Raw genomic sequence first — 14,584 nt, forward strand, 5'->3', positions numbered from 1 at the left:
CCCATAGCGCTGCCCAAAGTATCGTCCGTCAATCGGTGTGGATCAGACTGCGCTCACCAACACACCAGCCCCAGGCCAAGACTCAGTACAGAAGTATCTCAAACAGATTCACTGAAACTTCGCAAGACGGTTTCCGGCTCCTGCTCGTCTACCTCGCTTCGGTACTCTCAGGTTTTCGGAGCCGCACGCATGCTGTCACTGCCTGCGCGTTCTCAACCGACTGCTGCTGCTCACTGAACTCCAACTCTGCTACGATATCAACCTCCTGTCTTGCGTCCCGCGGACAATACCATACCAGACGTGTAGCAGAGGAGGCCCTTCCAGACATCGTGCCGACAATGGCTTCAGGGCCCGAAAATGGGTATGTTACCTTACAGCCGGACTGAGAAACTCCACCGCACTTTGATGGTCTCGCAGCTGACCCTCTAGCAGTTTCTACTCGTCGGGCCAGTTTATGAATCCAGGTCCAGCACCTCGCCCCCCTACCGATCGACCTCGACATCTGGAGTTGCAGCGCTCAACTACCTCGATACCGACGAGCACCTTTGAGTCCATGTCCTTGGGAGGAGGCCCCGCTTCGCCAGCCATCAGCACTCCAAGTGCGCCCTACTTCTCCAACGGCAGCTCTCTATCATTGTCAACAAATGGAAAACCCTCGGGCCCGGTCACGATCATCAAGGAAGGCCATGTGCGCTGCAAAGAAGACAAATTCCTAGCGCAATGGAACCAACGATACCTGATTCTCCGCGAGTTCAGATTGGATTTCTTGAAGAGCGAGAATGGAAAGCTCATGCAGTCCATCCAACTGAATACCGTGACGGGGGTGACTCGTTCAGAGGAGACCCGGATGGCCTTCGAGATCACCCGCATTGCAAATCCCAAAGATGCTGGTGGTAAAATCATCATGGCTCGTGACATGCCGACCCGGACAATCACCTGTGAAGTCCGGAGCGACGACGAGATTTATGATTGGATCGACAAAATATACGAGCGGTGCCCGGGCATGGGCGGTGTGAGTAACCCTACAAACTTCAGCCATCGTATCCATGTTGGCTTTGACCCCCAAACAGGTGGCTTTATTGGATTACCACAGGAGTGGGAGAAACTGTTGAACAATTCCGCTATTACAAGAGACGACTACAAGAAAAACCCGCAGGCCGTCATTGAAGTTTTACAATTCGTTTCAGACCAGAAGATGCGTGAGCAGCATCCCGAGATGTACACCCCCGGCATGGTCACTCCCCCAGCTACACAGCCGAATAAACAACCTGGATACACGACAGGGGGCAATAGTGTTGCTCCCCCAAGGCCAGCACCACCCACAGATGCGCAACGATATAATTCTAATCAGTTCATCAACAAATATCAGGAAGGACCTTCCCGGATAGGGACTCCCCCCAGTAAACCGCCCTTGCAACGGGCGCAAACAGATAAGGGTGGATACGACATGGAGGCTGATGCCGCCCGGATTAAAGCAATCGCCATGGAAGAGCAAAAGCGACGTCAGATGGAGGTGGAAGCGAAGCGGGCAAGAGAGGTTGAAAGACAGAGGGAACAGGAGCGAGAAGATATAGAGCGCAGCCGCAGAGAGCAAGAAGCTTACAACGCTTCGTTACCGAAGACACGCCCACCGTTAGCCCAGCAGGAGATCGGAGGGTACGGGGGTAGCTCTGATCGTGGGCCTAACAGACAAGATCCCAGATACAACCCCGCGAGGGCCGCTCCCAGTGCTCCCCAGCAATCATCCTCCGGGTCGGCAAGGCAAAATCCCACAGCACAAAGACCGGCTCCTTCTGCTCCGACCAGCAGCTCCCAAAAGTCCATTCCCCAGTCACTCTCTTCCAGCCAGACTTCGTTACGGTCACCGGAGAGCAGAGAGCGTGATCGTCAACCTTCACCAAACGCCAGATATCCTCCAGATGAAGCATCCCGGAAGGATAATACAACCAAGCCACAAACCAACGGGGTCAATGGACAATCTGCGAGTCGATCGCAGGGATCTGTACAGCAGCCCAAACCTCTCAATGTCGCCAAACAGCCACAAGCAAAACCTGCGGCTGACCCTCGTAAAGAGGCTGAGATTGCATTGACAGCGAAGAAGCCAGTCGAAGAGCGAGCCAAGGAAGTCCGGATGTCGAGCATGAGCGAGAGCGAAGTCATGGCCAAGCTCAAGCAGGTGGTGTCCAAAGACAATCCTTTGGAGTCATACAGCAAACAAAAGAAGATTGGTCAAGGTGCGTCTGGTTCGGTGTACGTGGCCCGAGTCAAGGAAAGTGCAACATCAGCTGTTGCGCGTGAAATATACCGCACACATGGCCCTAAGGGCCAGGTGGCGATCAAGCAGATGGATCTCCGCAATCAACCTCGCAAGGAGCTGATCGTCAACGAAATCATCGTCATGAAAGATTCCAAACATCCTAATATTGTTAACTTCCTCGACTCTTTCCTCCAGGAACAGAACAACGAGCTGTGGGTGGTGATGGAGTTTATGGAGGGTGGTGCGCTTACAGATATCATCGACAATAACCCAGTGATCACCGAGGATCAGATTGCTACAATCTGCTACGAAACCTGCAAGGGTCTCGCTCACTTGCATTCTCAAGACATCATTCACCGAGACATCAAGAGTGACAATGTGCTGCTCGATCGTGTGGGTAATGTCAAGATCAGTAAGTGACCCGGATTCTCTAACCGAAAGTGATGATTTTGCTGACATGGACTCTAGCCGATTTTGGGTTCTGTGCTAAGCTCACCGAGTCAAAGAGCAAACGCGCGACGATGGTTGGGACACCCTACTGGATGGCGCCTGAGGTTGTGAAGCAAAAGGAGTACGGACCCAAGGTCGACATTTGGTCTCTGGGCATCATGGCCATCGAGATGATTGAATCGGAGCCGCCATATCTTAACGAGGAGCCCCTCAAGGCCTTGTTCTTGATTGCGACCAACGGCACACCGCGGTTAAAGAACCCCAATAAACTATCACGGGAGCTGAAGGCATTCCTCAGTGTCTGTCTCTGTGTCGACGTCAGAAGCCGCGCCAGTGCCGACGAACTGCTGCGGAACGATTTTATGCGCATGGGCTGCAGTTTAGCAAGTCTAAGCGAACTTTTGAAATGGCGAGAAAAGGGTCGACAATGATAATTTCGCATGGGAATTTCAGGCGGCGGTAACAAAGGACATGACTGGGGCTCTGGGGGTACGAATTTAATGGCTACTAGGAAAGGATCATACAGGCGCCGACTGGCACTACACTCCATTTGCATCTTGGATACGGCGCTGAAGACTATACAGAATTGTGGCACTCGAAGTCTAGACCAGCCAGAAACAACATGCCAACGACTTGAAAGCAATCTAAAGATGATGGGAGTGAAGAGGTTGACCGTGCATTTCTCATCAAGACCCAGAGATGCCAGAGGGAAGAGGGGACGAGGACGATCGTCATTTCATGGTTGATGATTGAACGGGAAACGATCTTGCATTAAATGCTTGCCCAGGTCACAGGGAGCTTCTTCTTCTTCTTATCATTGCTTTGCACAACGATATGCCTGGGCATGAAAGGGGGGAGATTTTTGCATTATGCAAGCTGGTATGTGATTGCGAGGCGCCGGGTGAACGGACAGAATCTGCACGAGCCTCAGGTATGGTGATGGTTCTAGACGAGAAGGATAAAGCGCGAGGGCAGATCAACAGCCCATCGACATGTTCCCGTTGGGTGGATGCCGTGTCTGCGTGGAGAGGAAAGTGGATGTGTTGCCGCTATATGTGAGCTATACGCCTTGAATGAGGAGAGAAGATAGAGACAGAGCGAGAGATGAAGCCTTGACGAGAGGAACAAGGAAAAGAATCCCATCCCATCCCATCTGCCCATCCAGGTTTATCTATTCGGAAGTATCTTCTACTATTAGTAGTCAGTGACTTGCCGGGCTTGGCAATCGGGAGTCGGAAGAATCTAGGCCGACCGATAAGATGATCAAAGGCAAGGAGTTGAGGGGGGGGCGCCGCACTTACTCTTTCAAGTGGCACGAGGTATACCGAGCACTCGGTACAAGTAGTACAAGTGTTCCCCTTTTTTTACAGGTACGGACTCATACGGAGTCCCTAGCACTCCGTAGTTAGGGCCAGAACACGGACGAACCTTGTGCCCTCGTTTTATTTATCGTGTCCCCATTAGGAGGTAGTCAAGCTCTCAGATAACCGGATACCAAGATACTAGTTGTCCACGCACCCTGCATAATCGTCCATCCTTGCCATCGTGCCATCCCTTCCTTCGTCCGGTTCGTAGTTCTCCGACTCGCGCCAGTCAATCGTGTCCAATACAATATCGTTGCCTGCGAGAGATACATGCCCATCATTACGTCAAGACTCTAGCATGATATTCCATTGATATTATCAATCAAGTCTTGCAGTTGTGTGTTGTGTGTCTAGGTCGACCGTCACTCAATCTCGAACCGCCCCCTCCCTCCCTCGACACTAGAATCACGGACCAGATGCGGTAGAGAGAGAGGTCTCTAAACCCAATCGATCCGGCATCTAATCCTCCTCCTCCTACCGCCCGGGAACAACTATCTGCCCACGAGTTTCCCCTATCTCAAGTCGCGATGCTGGACCCTGAAGATGCCTTCGCAGAGGAGGCGCAAGAGGAGGTTAGACTGGTCGAGGAAAGCCACAGCCATCCTACCACACATGCAAGGTTCCGTATCAGCGACGGCCAAGATGACGAGGATGATGAGATGAGCCCTTTGATGAGCCCGAACCACCGTCGAAAGACGCCCGTCACACATGAAAGAGCTCGCGCAAGTTTTGAGAGGGCCATCAATGAACCTTGGAATGGTGCTCATGGCTCCGGCGACCTCCCCTGGTACAAGACGCCTTCAGTAAATCTTTACCTCTCCCTCTAAGTTGGACTGTTGCTTACCTTGTCCAGATATTCTGGCTTCTCCCTGCTTTCTTCCCCTTCTGCATCGCCTTTGGTGGCATCATTGTTCCCAAAACATACCTCATTCTCGACCTAATTTGCAAGGACTATCTTTCGGAGCAAGCGTCAAAGAATCCAAACTTCAAGTTTCTCCCTGTGGTCCTCGGAGAAGAGAACCCCCAGTGCAGAGATCCCAATGTGCAGTCCCGGGTGGCCAACTTCAATCTCTACATCAATCTGCTCAGCGGGATCTTTTCCGCCGTAATATCTCCCCATCTGGGGTCGCTGTCAGACCGAATCGGCCGAAAGAAGGTCATGGTCACTGCCTCCCTCGGCGCGCTCGCCGCCGAAATCATCACCATCATTGTCGGCCAGACCAACGGTCAGGTTTCTGTTTACTGGCTGCTTCTTGGAGGCTTGATCGACGGCCTGTGTGGTTCCTTCACCACGGCTCTGGCTTTGGCCTTTGCGTATGCGTCCGACTGCTCATCCCCCGAACGCCGAGCTGTCGCATTTGGTTATTTCCACGGGACACTTTTTGCCGGGATTGCGTTGGGCCCCATCGTGTCGGGTTATTTGATCAAAGTGACAGGGACAGTCATGGTTGCGTTCTACCTGGCCCTCGCGTGTAACGCATTCTTTATTGTTTTCACCCTAATTGCGGTGCCCGAGTCACTGTCCAAGGAGCGACAATTGCTAGCGAAGGAGAAAAGAGAGTTTGCTCGGGCTGAGCTACCCGACAAGAACTGGCTCACGGTCATCAAGAACTACAACCTCTTCGAACCACTTTGGGTTCTGCGACCGAAAGGTGAAGGCTCCAGCTCGGCCTTGCGGAAAAACCTGTTCGTGCTCGCGGCTATCGATACGATGATGTTCGGCGTGGCAATGGGCACCGTGCAAATCATGATTATCTATGCGGAATACCGCTTCGGCTGGACAGCGGTCAACTCGAGCATGTATCTCTCCGCCGTTAACATCTGTCGCGTGGCGGGGTTGGTCCTCATTCTACCCTTACTCACCAGGTGCTTCCGGGGACCTGCACAGATGCAATCCAAAGGACACAAAGGTTCGGATATGCTCGATATCTGGATCATCCGAGGTGCCATCATCTTCGACCTTGTCGGGTATATAGGATATGCTTTCACTCCGTCTGGTGCGATCATGGTACTCTCTGGCATGATTGCATCTCTTGGAGGGATCGGCTCGCCTACTCTCCAATCTTCTCTCACGAAACATATTCCGGCCGACCGAACGGGTCAAGTGCTTGGGGCATCGGGTCTTCTGCATGCTCTGGCACGTGTGGTGGCGCCAACGGTCTTTAATCTGATTTACAGTCAAACGGTAGGAATCTACGCTGGAATTGTCTTCATTTGCCTTGCCTCGATTTTTGTCGTGGTTTTTGTTCTCAGTTGGTTCTTGAGGCCAAACGGTACGTCTCCTGACTCCCTTCCTTTGTCTTTGAGAGGCGTTTGCTAATTCAATCCACACAGTCTATCTTGTGGAACCATCTGCCGTGCATCTTGACGAAACAGAAGGCGACGACGACCATCTAGAATGAGCCATTTTTGTGTATATTTACTTGTTTCTTGCCATATATTATACCTGGAAGGACCATAGATTTGTTTTGGTTTCCTGTCGGTCCACCCTTTGTCTTGTCCATGGCCATGGAGTTTGGGGCATATCTTCGAGGCATGTTTTTTTTTTCATCTTTGCACAGCATTGTATGTATGTGGTACATATCTACCTAGGTATCTATCTGTCTATCTATCTAGGTATTATACCTGAGCCAGAACTCATCGAGGAAGATTCTTACACTCGTTTTCTACTCGCCTTGCTTCGACTTGTTCATGGTTTCTGAAACCCTCTTGGAAGCCACTCACTCTGATCTTGCTGGATTCATTCTCGTGGGGCTTGCTCATGGTGTGGCATGCACATACCGTACGGACTGTTACAGATATGTGTATTCAGGTCGGGTCGAACCAGCCAAGTCCAAGTTCCAAGTCCGAGTCTCGCACGGCACGGCATGGCATGATGATCAGATGTTTTATTGTACTGGGCATTTTCTCCACACACACACAGACACACACAGACACTAGAAAGGCTTGTTTCTAATTCCATGCTTACATACCTAGCTTGCTAGGTAGGTATACATAACTAGATACCTAGGACAAAGTATGTAGGTATGGACGGGTACATGCCTGCCTCAATGGAAAGATAAGACATGAAAACTGCAATCGTGAGGCTCATTCTATCCAGACTTGAGTGTGTGGTTTCCACTCTGTTACCAGCCCTTTTGACCAGGCATGCAAATGCTAGGCCTTCAACTCCCGGCTCATCATGTGGCTGAGGCCCAGAGGCTCAATCAGCGCCCCTCCCCTGTCGAGCCCGACGTTCCACTCCCAGATAGTCACGCCGAGGAGCATGCATGCGGCGATGCCGAGAAAGAGTCGCGGGTCCAGATGCGAGGTGGCGGGCACGCACAGGATCACAATGATGTACACGATCCTGCCCGAGAGCCGCACGTATCGGTTGTTGACCTTGAGCGTGGCCGGTTCGTCCAGGGACTTGTCCAGCAGAGCCAAGACTGTCATGCTGAGCATGATGATCCCCAGCGAAACCGCACACGACCACACTGCACGATCCAAGTAGCGCGGCAGGTCCTCCCGTGGTATCGGCTCCCCGGATGGACCGGCGAGTGAGTTGTATGGTGCATCGGGTTGGTGGCGGACGATGAACATGACGCCCGAGGCAAAGGTCAAGATCGTGGCGAAGAGTGGAATGTGCCAAAAGACCCATGACAAGCTCTTGCGTCCCTTGTGGGTGGCGGCCGGGATGAACGTCCTACTCCCGTCACGGTTGAAGTAGAGGAACGAGAATTCGTAGTAGATTAACAGCACCCAAATCATGACCCCTGTGCTGCTGTTGAGACCGAGACCTAGAGGACCGTCCTTCACAAGTTGCAGCACGCCCTCGCCAAGGATGATGATGAAGAAGTTGGACATGCGCGATTGAAAGTGGTGTACGTCTAGAGCTTTCTTGACCTCGATTGGGAGGAGCTTTTCTGTCATTGGTGAATCTAAGATAATGGGACAAAAGTACTCGCAGACGGTTGCACCAACGACAGGGCCTATAGCACGGGCACCTGGAATCTTGATGGCAGCGACCCAGAGCGCAATTGAAGGGAGTCGAAGGATGGTCTGGAAGAGGAGTAGCTTTCGCAGCCACTTGATGAAGATCGAATACACCAGTTCGATGATTCCAAAGGCACCAAAAATAACGAGATATGTCGAGATGGCCCATTGTTTGGCCTCGTCGATATCTTCAGTCAAATATGCCAGTTGATTGCCGTAAAAGACCGAAAGAAACAGAATCCATAGGGTAAAAGTGCGCTGTATCATGTCATCCATGTAGTAGTTGTTCAGAAACTCACGCATCGCGTCCCAGATCCGCCACGAAGGCATGAAGACCAAGATAAAGACGAGCTATGCATCTCAGAATCAGTCCATTGAGTTGGGATCCTCCGGAGGCCGGAGGCGCCACCAGGATCGCGTGCCTTACCGATGCAATGCCTATGTGTGGATCTTTGGGTCTGAAGGCTAATGACGAGAACACTTCTGAGAGATTGCTGATAATGCCAACCCAGATCAGATCGATGAAGAGATCGAGTCTTTCCCTCTCCTTGGCGACATCTTCGGGAAGATGGCTGGATATGCTCGACCGGGTTACCGACTCAGGAAGTCCGCGCTCGTCCCCGGCATGGACGACCTGAGATCGATACAAGAACTGAAGAGCCCGGGGTCGACGGAACGTATATCGATGTCTGGCACGGACCTCTGCCTGAGATCCGAAAGTCAGCATTTCTGGTGCGCATGCTCAGAGATGCGTAGGACAAAACACTCACATGAGGACCCGTATGCTCATGGCTTGAATGGGATTTGACATGGGCTGAAATAGCAGAGACATCCTGAAGTGCAATTTGGTCCTCGCTGTCGTTCTTCTGCTCGCTCCGAACTGGAGCTGGAGAGATCTGTTCGGACAGAATTATGTTATCATCCGCTTTGAACAGGTTCATTGCCACATTCACGGCACTGGTCTCCAACGCCTGAGATCACGCTGGCAAGATCGAGTCCCTGTGTCCAGCAGTGGCGGCGTGCTCAGGGAAGCCCACGAAGGAAAGCGAGCGGAGTGCTCGGATGGTCGACATTGCAAGGACGATATATGTGCTGTGAGTACGTTTAGTGGCTTTGAGATCGGTCGTTGTCATTGCACCAAACCCCCAAGGGATGGCACGAGTAGGGCCAGCCGTACATATTCCGTATCTGGATGAGCGCATGGGAACGTGGGAGCATTGGTGGAGATAACAGCATTGAAGGTCTGGCTTGGACGCTGGAGGCTAGAGGGCAACCAACTGCGACTTGGCAGATTCATTCACTCGCGCACCTTTCTCCGCAGGTGGAGACTTTGACCTCGAATCGCATGATACTTTGCACTCAAGCACCGCCAGCGACTTTGTCATTCCAATGTTATTATGACCCCAGCATACAACAGTTGAAGCTGCGAGTCCTCGATACCTGACCATGTGCCTCCATCAATGAACGGCTCAGTCTCGTTGCCACTGTCTAGGCTTCGAGCGCCCCAGTCCCGGAGTACAACCTCACGATGAATCCTCCAGTACATCCAGCATCCCAATCAGCCATCGTTCCCTCCAAAAATGCTCTGCGAGCTCTGCGTCGATTGGCCCTATCGTCTCCCGTCCTTGTGGCCAGCACTCTGGGAGGTGTCTGCGGTATTGCGACCCTAAACTATGAAGTCAACCGGAGAGTCCGCCTGGCGGAACAGGCTCTCGAGTCCAAGAAAATCATACGGTCGTTGTCCCATGGAAGAGGCGCCAGCCAACTCAATGCTATGATTGGAGCTGCAGAAAGAGGTGAAGATTTTACATTGAGCACGAGAAGTACCAAGAGGAAGAAGAAGACTCCGACAAGGGATTTCTCCGCTGTAGCTCTCCAGGAACACTCGGAACACATCCATGACATAACATCAGAGAGTCTTCCTCCAGAGGCTGAACTTCAATATCCACCCTTTATCCAATTTGTTCCTTCCTCCAAAGCAACAAGCCGACCCTCCCAGACCGCACCTACAATTGAGACGGATCGAAGTGGTACGGATGGCGTGGCTGCGGAGAAGCATCTGAGGGTCGGCAAGGTGCCACATAGAACACCGAGTTATCAAACCAGTATGCATCCAAAACATCAGCACAAGTTGGACGTCGACAGAGCTACAAATCTTCAGAATTGGCTTGGTCGTGTCCCCAAGGGCTCTGCAGGAAAGGTCTCCGCTTACTCCCCGCCGAAGGAGTCTAAGAATGATCATACACCTCAGAAGGGTCAGAGGAGCACTTCGGACTTGCGCATCAGAAGAGTCGCAGTGGTGGATTCCATGCACGGGCGGGAAACGCCAATCCAAGATGACGGCAATCACCACCATACACCCGAGTTCCCAATTCCGCAGAATGCGCTGCATACAGAGGATGGTAGTGGTCAAGGGCGGCCTCCTCCAGAAGAAAGTGACAGGAAAGGAGCCTCTCCATCCATGGATCCGCTTCTTGACCAGACGACATCCATACCAGTGTCAAACCACGAAGACCAGCAGGTCGAGGCCACAATACGTGGAGCGTTCCATGCTCGTGGGGATCGAGCAGTTTATTTGATTGCTTACCTCGATGACGAAGGTGTAGATCAGGCTCTGAGAGATTTGCTCAGCCAAATCCCACAGCTGCCCTGGGATCCAGTTGCAGTCGAATGCTTGCTGCCTTCGGCACCGGAGGACTTCGTCAATCACGCCAAAGACATCCTGGACCCGAAAACTCTCTTTGGCCTGCATCAATTCATACAGCCCGAGAATAGGAAAATGAGGCGACACTATCAGTACCGGCGCTGGCTCGCTGTCATGAGACATTTTACCGCTCGACCCAGTACTTTGAATTGGGCAATGGCGGAAGCTGTATTCTACGAGCATCGAAGCTTATTCAGGCTCAAAGATCTCAGTATTCAACCAGTGTTTGACCTCGTACAGTATCTCTTAGAGACAGACACCACTTCCAGCAGAGTTCAGAACATCCTTTTCCCCGACTCACTACAACAGGACTCCACGGATCCTACTGAAGCCTTTCAGCTATCGATTAAATACCTAAACTATTTCTGCGAAGAGCAGCACACCGTCTCAGAATGTCTTGAGGAGGCAAAAAAGATGATCGATATAGCCCGACGGCATGGGCTCGTCCCTTCTCAAGACATCATTATGCCTGTTCTCAAAGCTCTCGTCCGTTTAAAAGACTCGGACAGTGCAGACATTGTCCTCGATCAGCTGTGGCCAATGTTGGGGAATGTCGAGTATGTTGACATTCTAAGCGAATACACGTTTTTGAATGCCTGCGAGGGTAACTGGGCTGTGGTCGAGTCTACGTTGGACAAGATTCACGGCGTCAACACCTCGAGATTTCGACCGGTGGAATTCGCCCGCCTGTTTCAAAGACTTCTGTTGCAGCACGCGGCGCAAAATCCGTCCGCCCAGTCCTTTGGCTTCACGGTCCATGCCATCAAGTACGCTGGTTTGATACCTACCGGGCTTATCTCCAGGACACTTATCTGCGCCTGCATCCGAGATCGCCGTTACGATCTGGTCGTCGAATGGGTGCGTTTGGTCAAGGAGGCCTTTCCAAGAGTGGGCCTGGGTTTTGATCTGCTCCAAGGGGGATGGATACTTGCGGATACCTTGATGGAGGTCGGCGCCAGCTGCGAAGAAGTTGCCAGAGCTTGTCTGACAATTGCTCATGGGTGTCGGAAAAATCCTTTCAGTCCAAACTTTAGGGAATTTGCTATCGAACTCATCAAGACAGACTTGGCTCACCGGCTATGTACAGCCTCTGCTCAGATGTCGACCGGCAGTGTGTCAGGGGACGATATTCGCAAGATGAGTCTGGAGCAATTGCTCACACTCGCCTTTGATCTTCGTAACTCGTCAACAAACCCGCAGCCGAACGAAATGCAACCCGAGGGGTTGAGGAGTGATATTGCGACTCAAATGGCAGCAATAGTAGATCTGGTCAAGACATTTCGAGGCGACACAAAGCTTTTGTTTCTGAGCAACAAGAGTCAGATGGATATCGTTTCCAAACGACGCCGCGATGGTGATTCTGGCCAGAAATTGCGCGGTATGGGCGTTTTCAAGCGAACCTTCCCCGAACTGTTCGACCAAGACGGGAGCACCGGACCCAGAACATTGACAGCCGCGCTGGTGGCATATTATGATGGGCGTGAGAAAAAAGGTCTACCAGTCGACCACGCCGTGTTGAGACACCTCATCACCAATATCGGTCCGCAACATCCAGCAGAAACGCTTGAACTTGTCGAGGCTATTTATGCAAGTGGGTACGTCCAAGGACATAATGGAACCCCCTTCGATGCAGACATATTCAAGAAATGGCTCTACCTGGTATCGACGAACGGATCCGTCGCGTCCGCTGCAACGGTGCTGAAGGCGGTGGTCTATTGCAGCAGTCAATTGGAGTGGACCACGCATTTTCGTGTTTTGTGTGAGTTTGTGGCCCAGGTGGAGAGCTACCCTGATGGCAGTTTCTGGGACGAGAGACAATATCCCAAAAAACCCGAAGACGGCGAGTTGAGGCCGTTGTATGAGGAGATCAAGAGGATCTGGCTTGTTGCCGCAAAGCAAAGGAAGGAGGCGTTCAAATTTCCCGAGTGGAAAGGGTGGGAGATGGAAATCATGTAGTTGTTGCAAGAAAGAAAGAAGGACTTGAGCCATCTAAGAACACGGTGCGTGAAGTTGAGATTGAGATTGTAGGACGCCGCTGTGGTGTAACATGACATGTATGGGCGTATTTTGTATATTGGCTTGCGTATTGCGGCATGTGCGGCCGCACGCATGGGGCCCATTTGACTTTGGTCCACGTACAAATATACAAACGTCACGCCTTCAACCAAGGCTTTCATATATATACAGTTTCTCCAGTTCTTCACCCAAAAGTCACTCTTTCAACTGCTTTTTACTTCATTTCTTGAATCGATTCTCTATTAACAATTACCCATAGCCCTTTCATCCACCCTACCTATCTGCCCCGCTACCTACCTAATTCAACCTTCCTCCCACGGTTGGCCGCAAAACCAACCATGGCGGACGCGACAAAAGGCGAGCAGGCTTCATCCGGACAAGAAAGCCTTCCCGCGCAGACATTGCAAGGCAAAGTTGCGATTGTCACGGGGTCGAGTCGTGGACTCGGCGCGGACATGGTCCTGGACCTGGCGAGGAGGGGCGCAAAGGTCAGTACCTAGTCTGCTGTGGTTTTTCCTTGGGTCGTTCTAGCCGGTGCGCGTGGAGAGGATGAGAACTGGCCAGGAGAGGGTGAGGAATATGGCAAATGGAGAAAGAAGGAGTTTCACTTGTTATCCCTATATGCCGCAGATTCATGCTATCTAGCCATCCTCGTCGTGGTGGTGGTGGTGGTCCATCTTCCTCTCCCATCACAGCTGGTTCTTACCTCTCCTGTCCCTTTACTCCCTCCTCTGCTTCTCTCCCCGTTTAACACATGCATATTCCTCCTCGTCCATATATCTCACACGACCAACCAACCGTGTCTCCTTGTTCTGATTCTCTCCAGGTCGTCATCGTCTACACATCACCATCCTCCGCAACCCCCGCGGCCAAGCTGGTCGAGAAGATCGAGAACCTGCCCAACGCATCCTCTGCGATCTCGGTGCGCGCGGACCTCTCGCAGGTTTCCGCACCGGACGAGATCGTCGCGCAGACCCTCTCCGCGTTCGGACCCAACATCGACATCCTGGTCAACAACGCGGCGGTGCAGGTGGCGCGGCCGCTCGGCGGCATCACCCGCGACGACTACGAGCGCGTCTACGATGTCAACGTGCGCGGGGTCATCCTGATGACGCAGGCCGTGCTGCCGCACATGCCGCCGCGGTCGCGGGTGGTCAACATCTCGAGCGTCGGGGCTCGCGCCGGCTTCGCTACCCTGTCGCTGTACACGTCGAGCAAGGCCGCGCTCGAGGGCCTCACACGCTCTTGGGCCGCCGAGCTCGGCGCCCACGGCACCACCGTCAACTGCGTCGCGCCCGGCCCTGTCCAGAGCGAGATGCTCGACACCATCCCCCCAGCCATCGTCAAGATGCAGATGGACAACACCCCGCTAGAAAACCGTGTCGGCACTCCCCCCGAGGTGAGCAATGTCGTCGCCTGGCTCGCCGGCCCCGAGAGCGGCTGGGTCACGGGCCAGGTGCTCAACGTCAGTGGCGGATGGACCATGTATTGAGTCGATCTTGGTCGGGGACGGGGAACCCCATCTCCCCCCTCCTTTTTTTTTTTTTTTTTTTTAAAAAAAAAAAAAAAAAACCCGCTGGGGTTTCCTTTAGGGAAAAGAAGTGGGTTGTCTAGAAAAATGAAGAAAAAAAAAAAAGGAGAACACGTGGTATTTAACGATAAATACGACAACAAACCACCCAAAGCATGCGACATCCGTACTCTCTTATTACATTTCCGACACACAAAAAACGAACAACAAATATACATCCTGTCTATGAATATACAAAACAAATAGAGCTTAGAGAGACAACACAACATACAAACAAATGAAACACA

The 14,584-nt window shown here is 52.2% G+C and overlaps 5 protein-coding genes across 5 annotated transcripts; 4 read left to right on the plus strand and 1 right to left on the minus strand.

Annotated features, from left to right (window-relative positions):
- Nucleotides 1-338: 338 nt before the first annotated feature.
- AYO21_08460 (hypothetical protein) lies at nucleotides 339-3,138 on the plus strand (the record flags this gene model as incomplete). Its single annotated transcript, XM_022658404.1, has 3 exons — nucleotides 339-361; nucleotides 433-2,669; nucleotides 2,726-3,138. The coding sequence occupies 3 exons, from the start codon at nucleotides 339-341 to the stop codon at nucleotides 3,136-3,138; spliced, it is 2,673 nt and encodes an 890-aa protein (XP_022509335.1).
- A 1,460-nt stretch (nucleotides 3,139-4,598) lies between these two features.
- Nucleotides 4,599-6,473, plus strand: AYO21_08461 (hypothetical protein; the record flags this gene model as incomplete). Its single annotated transcript, XM_022658405.1, has 3 exons — nucleotides 4,599-4,874; nucleotides 4,925-6,344; nucleotides 6,406-6,473. The coding sequence occupies 3 exons, from the start codon at nucleotides 4,599-4,601 to the stop codon at nucleotides 6,471-6,473; spliced, it is 1,764 nt and encodes a 587-aa protein (XP_022509336.1).
- Nucleotides 6,474-7,227: 754 nt separating this feature from the next.
- Nucleotides 7,228-8,987, minus strand: AYO21_08462 (hypothetical protein; the record flags this gene model as incomplete). Its single annotated transcript, XM_022658406.1, has 3 exons — nucleotides 7,228-8,397; nucleotides 8,474-8,752; nucleotides 8,817-8,987. The coding sequence occupies 3 exons, from the start codon at nucleotides 8,985-8,987 to the stop codon at nucleotides 7,228-7,230; spliced, it is 1,620 nt and encodes a 539-aa protein (XP_022509337.1).
- A 587-nt stretch (nucleotides 8,988-9,574) lies between these two features.
- On the plus strand, nucleotides 9,575-12,706 carry AYO21_08463 (hypothetical protein; the record flags this gene model as incomplete). The annotated part of the gene is made up of 1 exon (XM_022658407.1): nucleotides 9,575-12,706. One exon carries the CDS (start codon nucleotides 9,575-9,577, stop codon nucleotides 12,704-12,706), a length of 3,132 nt encoding a protein of 1,043 aa, XP_022509338.1.
- A 398-nt stretch (nucleotides 12,707-13,104) lies between these two features.
- Nucleotides 13,105-14,258, plus strand: AYO21_08464 (hypothetical protein; the record flags this gene model as incomplete). Its single annotated transcript, XM_022658408.1, has 2 exons — nucleotides 13,105-13,254; nucleotides 13,593-14,258. The coding sequence occupies 2 exons, from the start codon at nucleotides 13,105-13,107 to the stop codon at nucleotides 14,256-14,258; spliced, it is 816 nt and encodes a 271-aa protein (XP_022509339.1).
- Between the last annotated feature and the right edge of the window lie 326 nt (nucleotides 14,259-14,584).

The sequence above is a fragment of the Fonsecaea monophora genome (genome assembly GCF_001642475.1).
Source record: "Fonsecaea monophora strain CBS 269.37 chromosome Unknown Scaff73, whole genome shotgun sequence".
In the NCBI taxonomy this organism is placed as follows: domain Eukaryota; kingdom Fungi; phylum Ascomycota; class Eurotiomycetes; order Chaetothyriales; family Herpotrichiellaceae; genus Fonsecaea; species Fonsecaea monophora.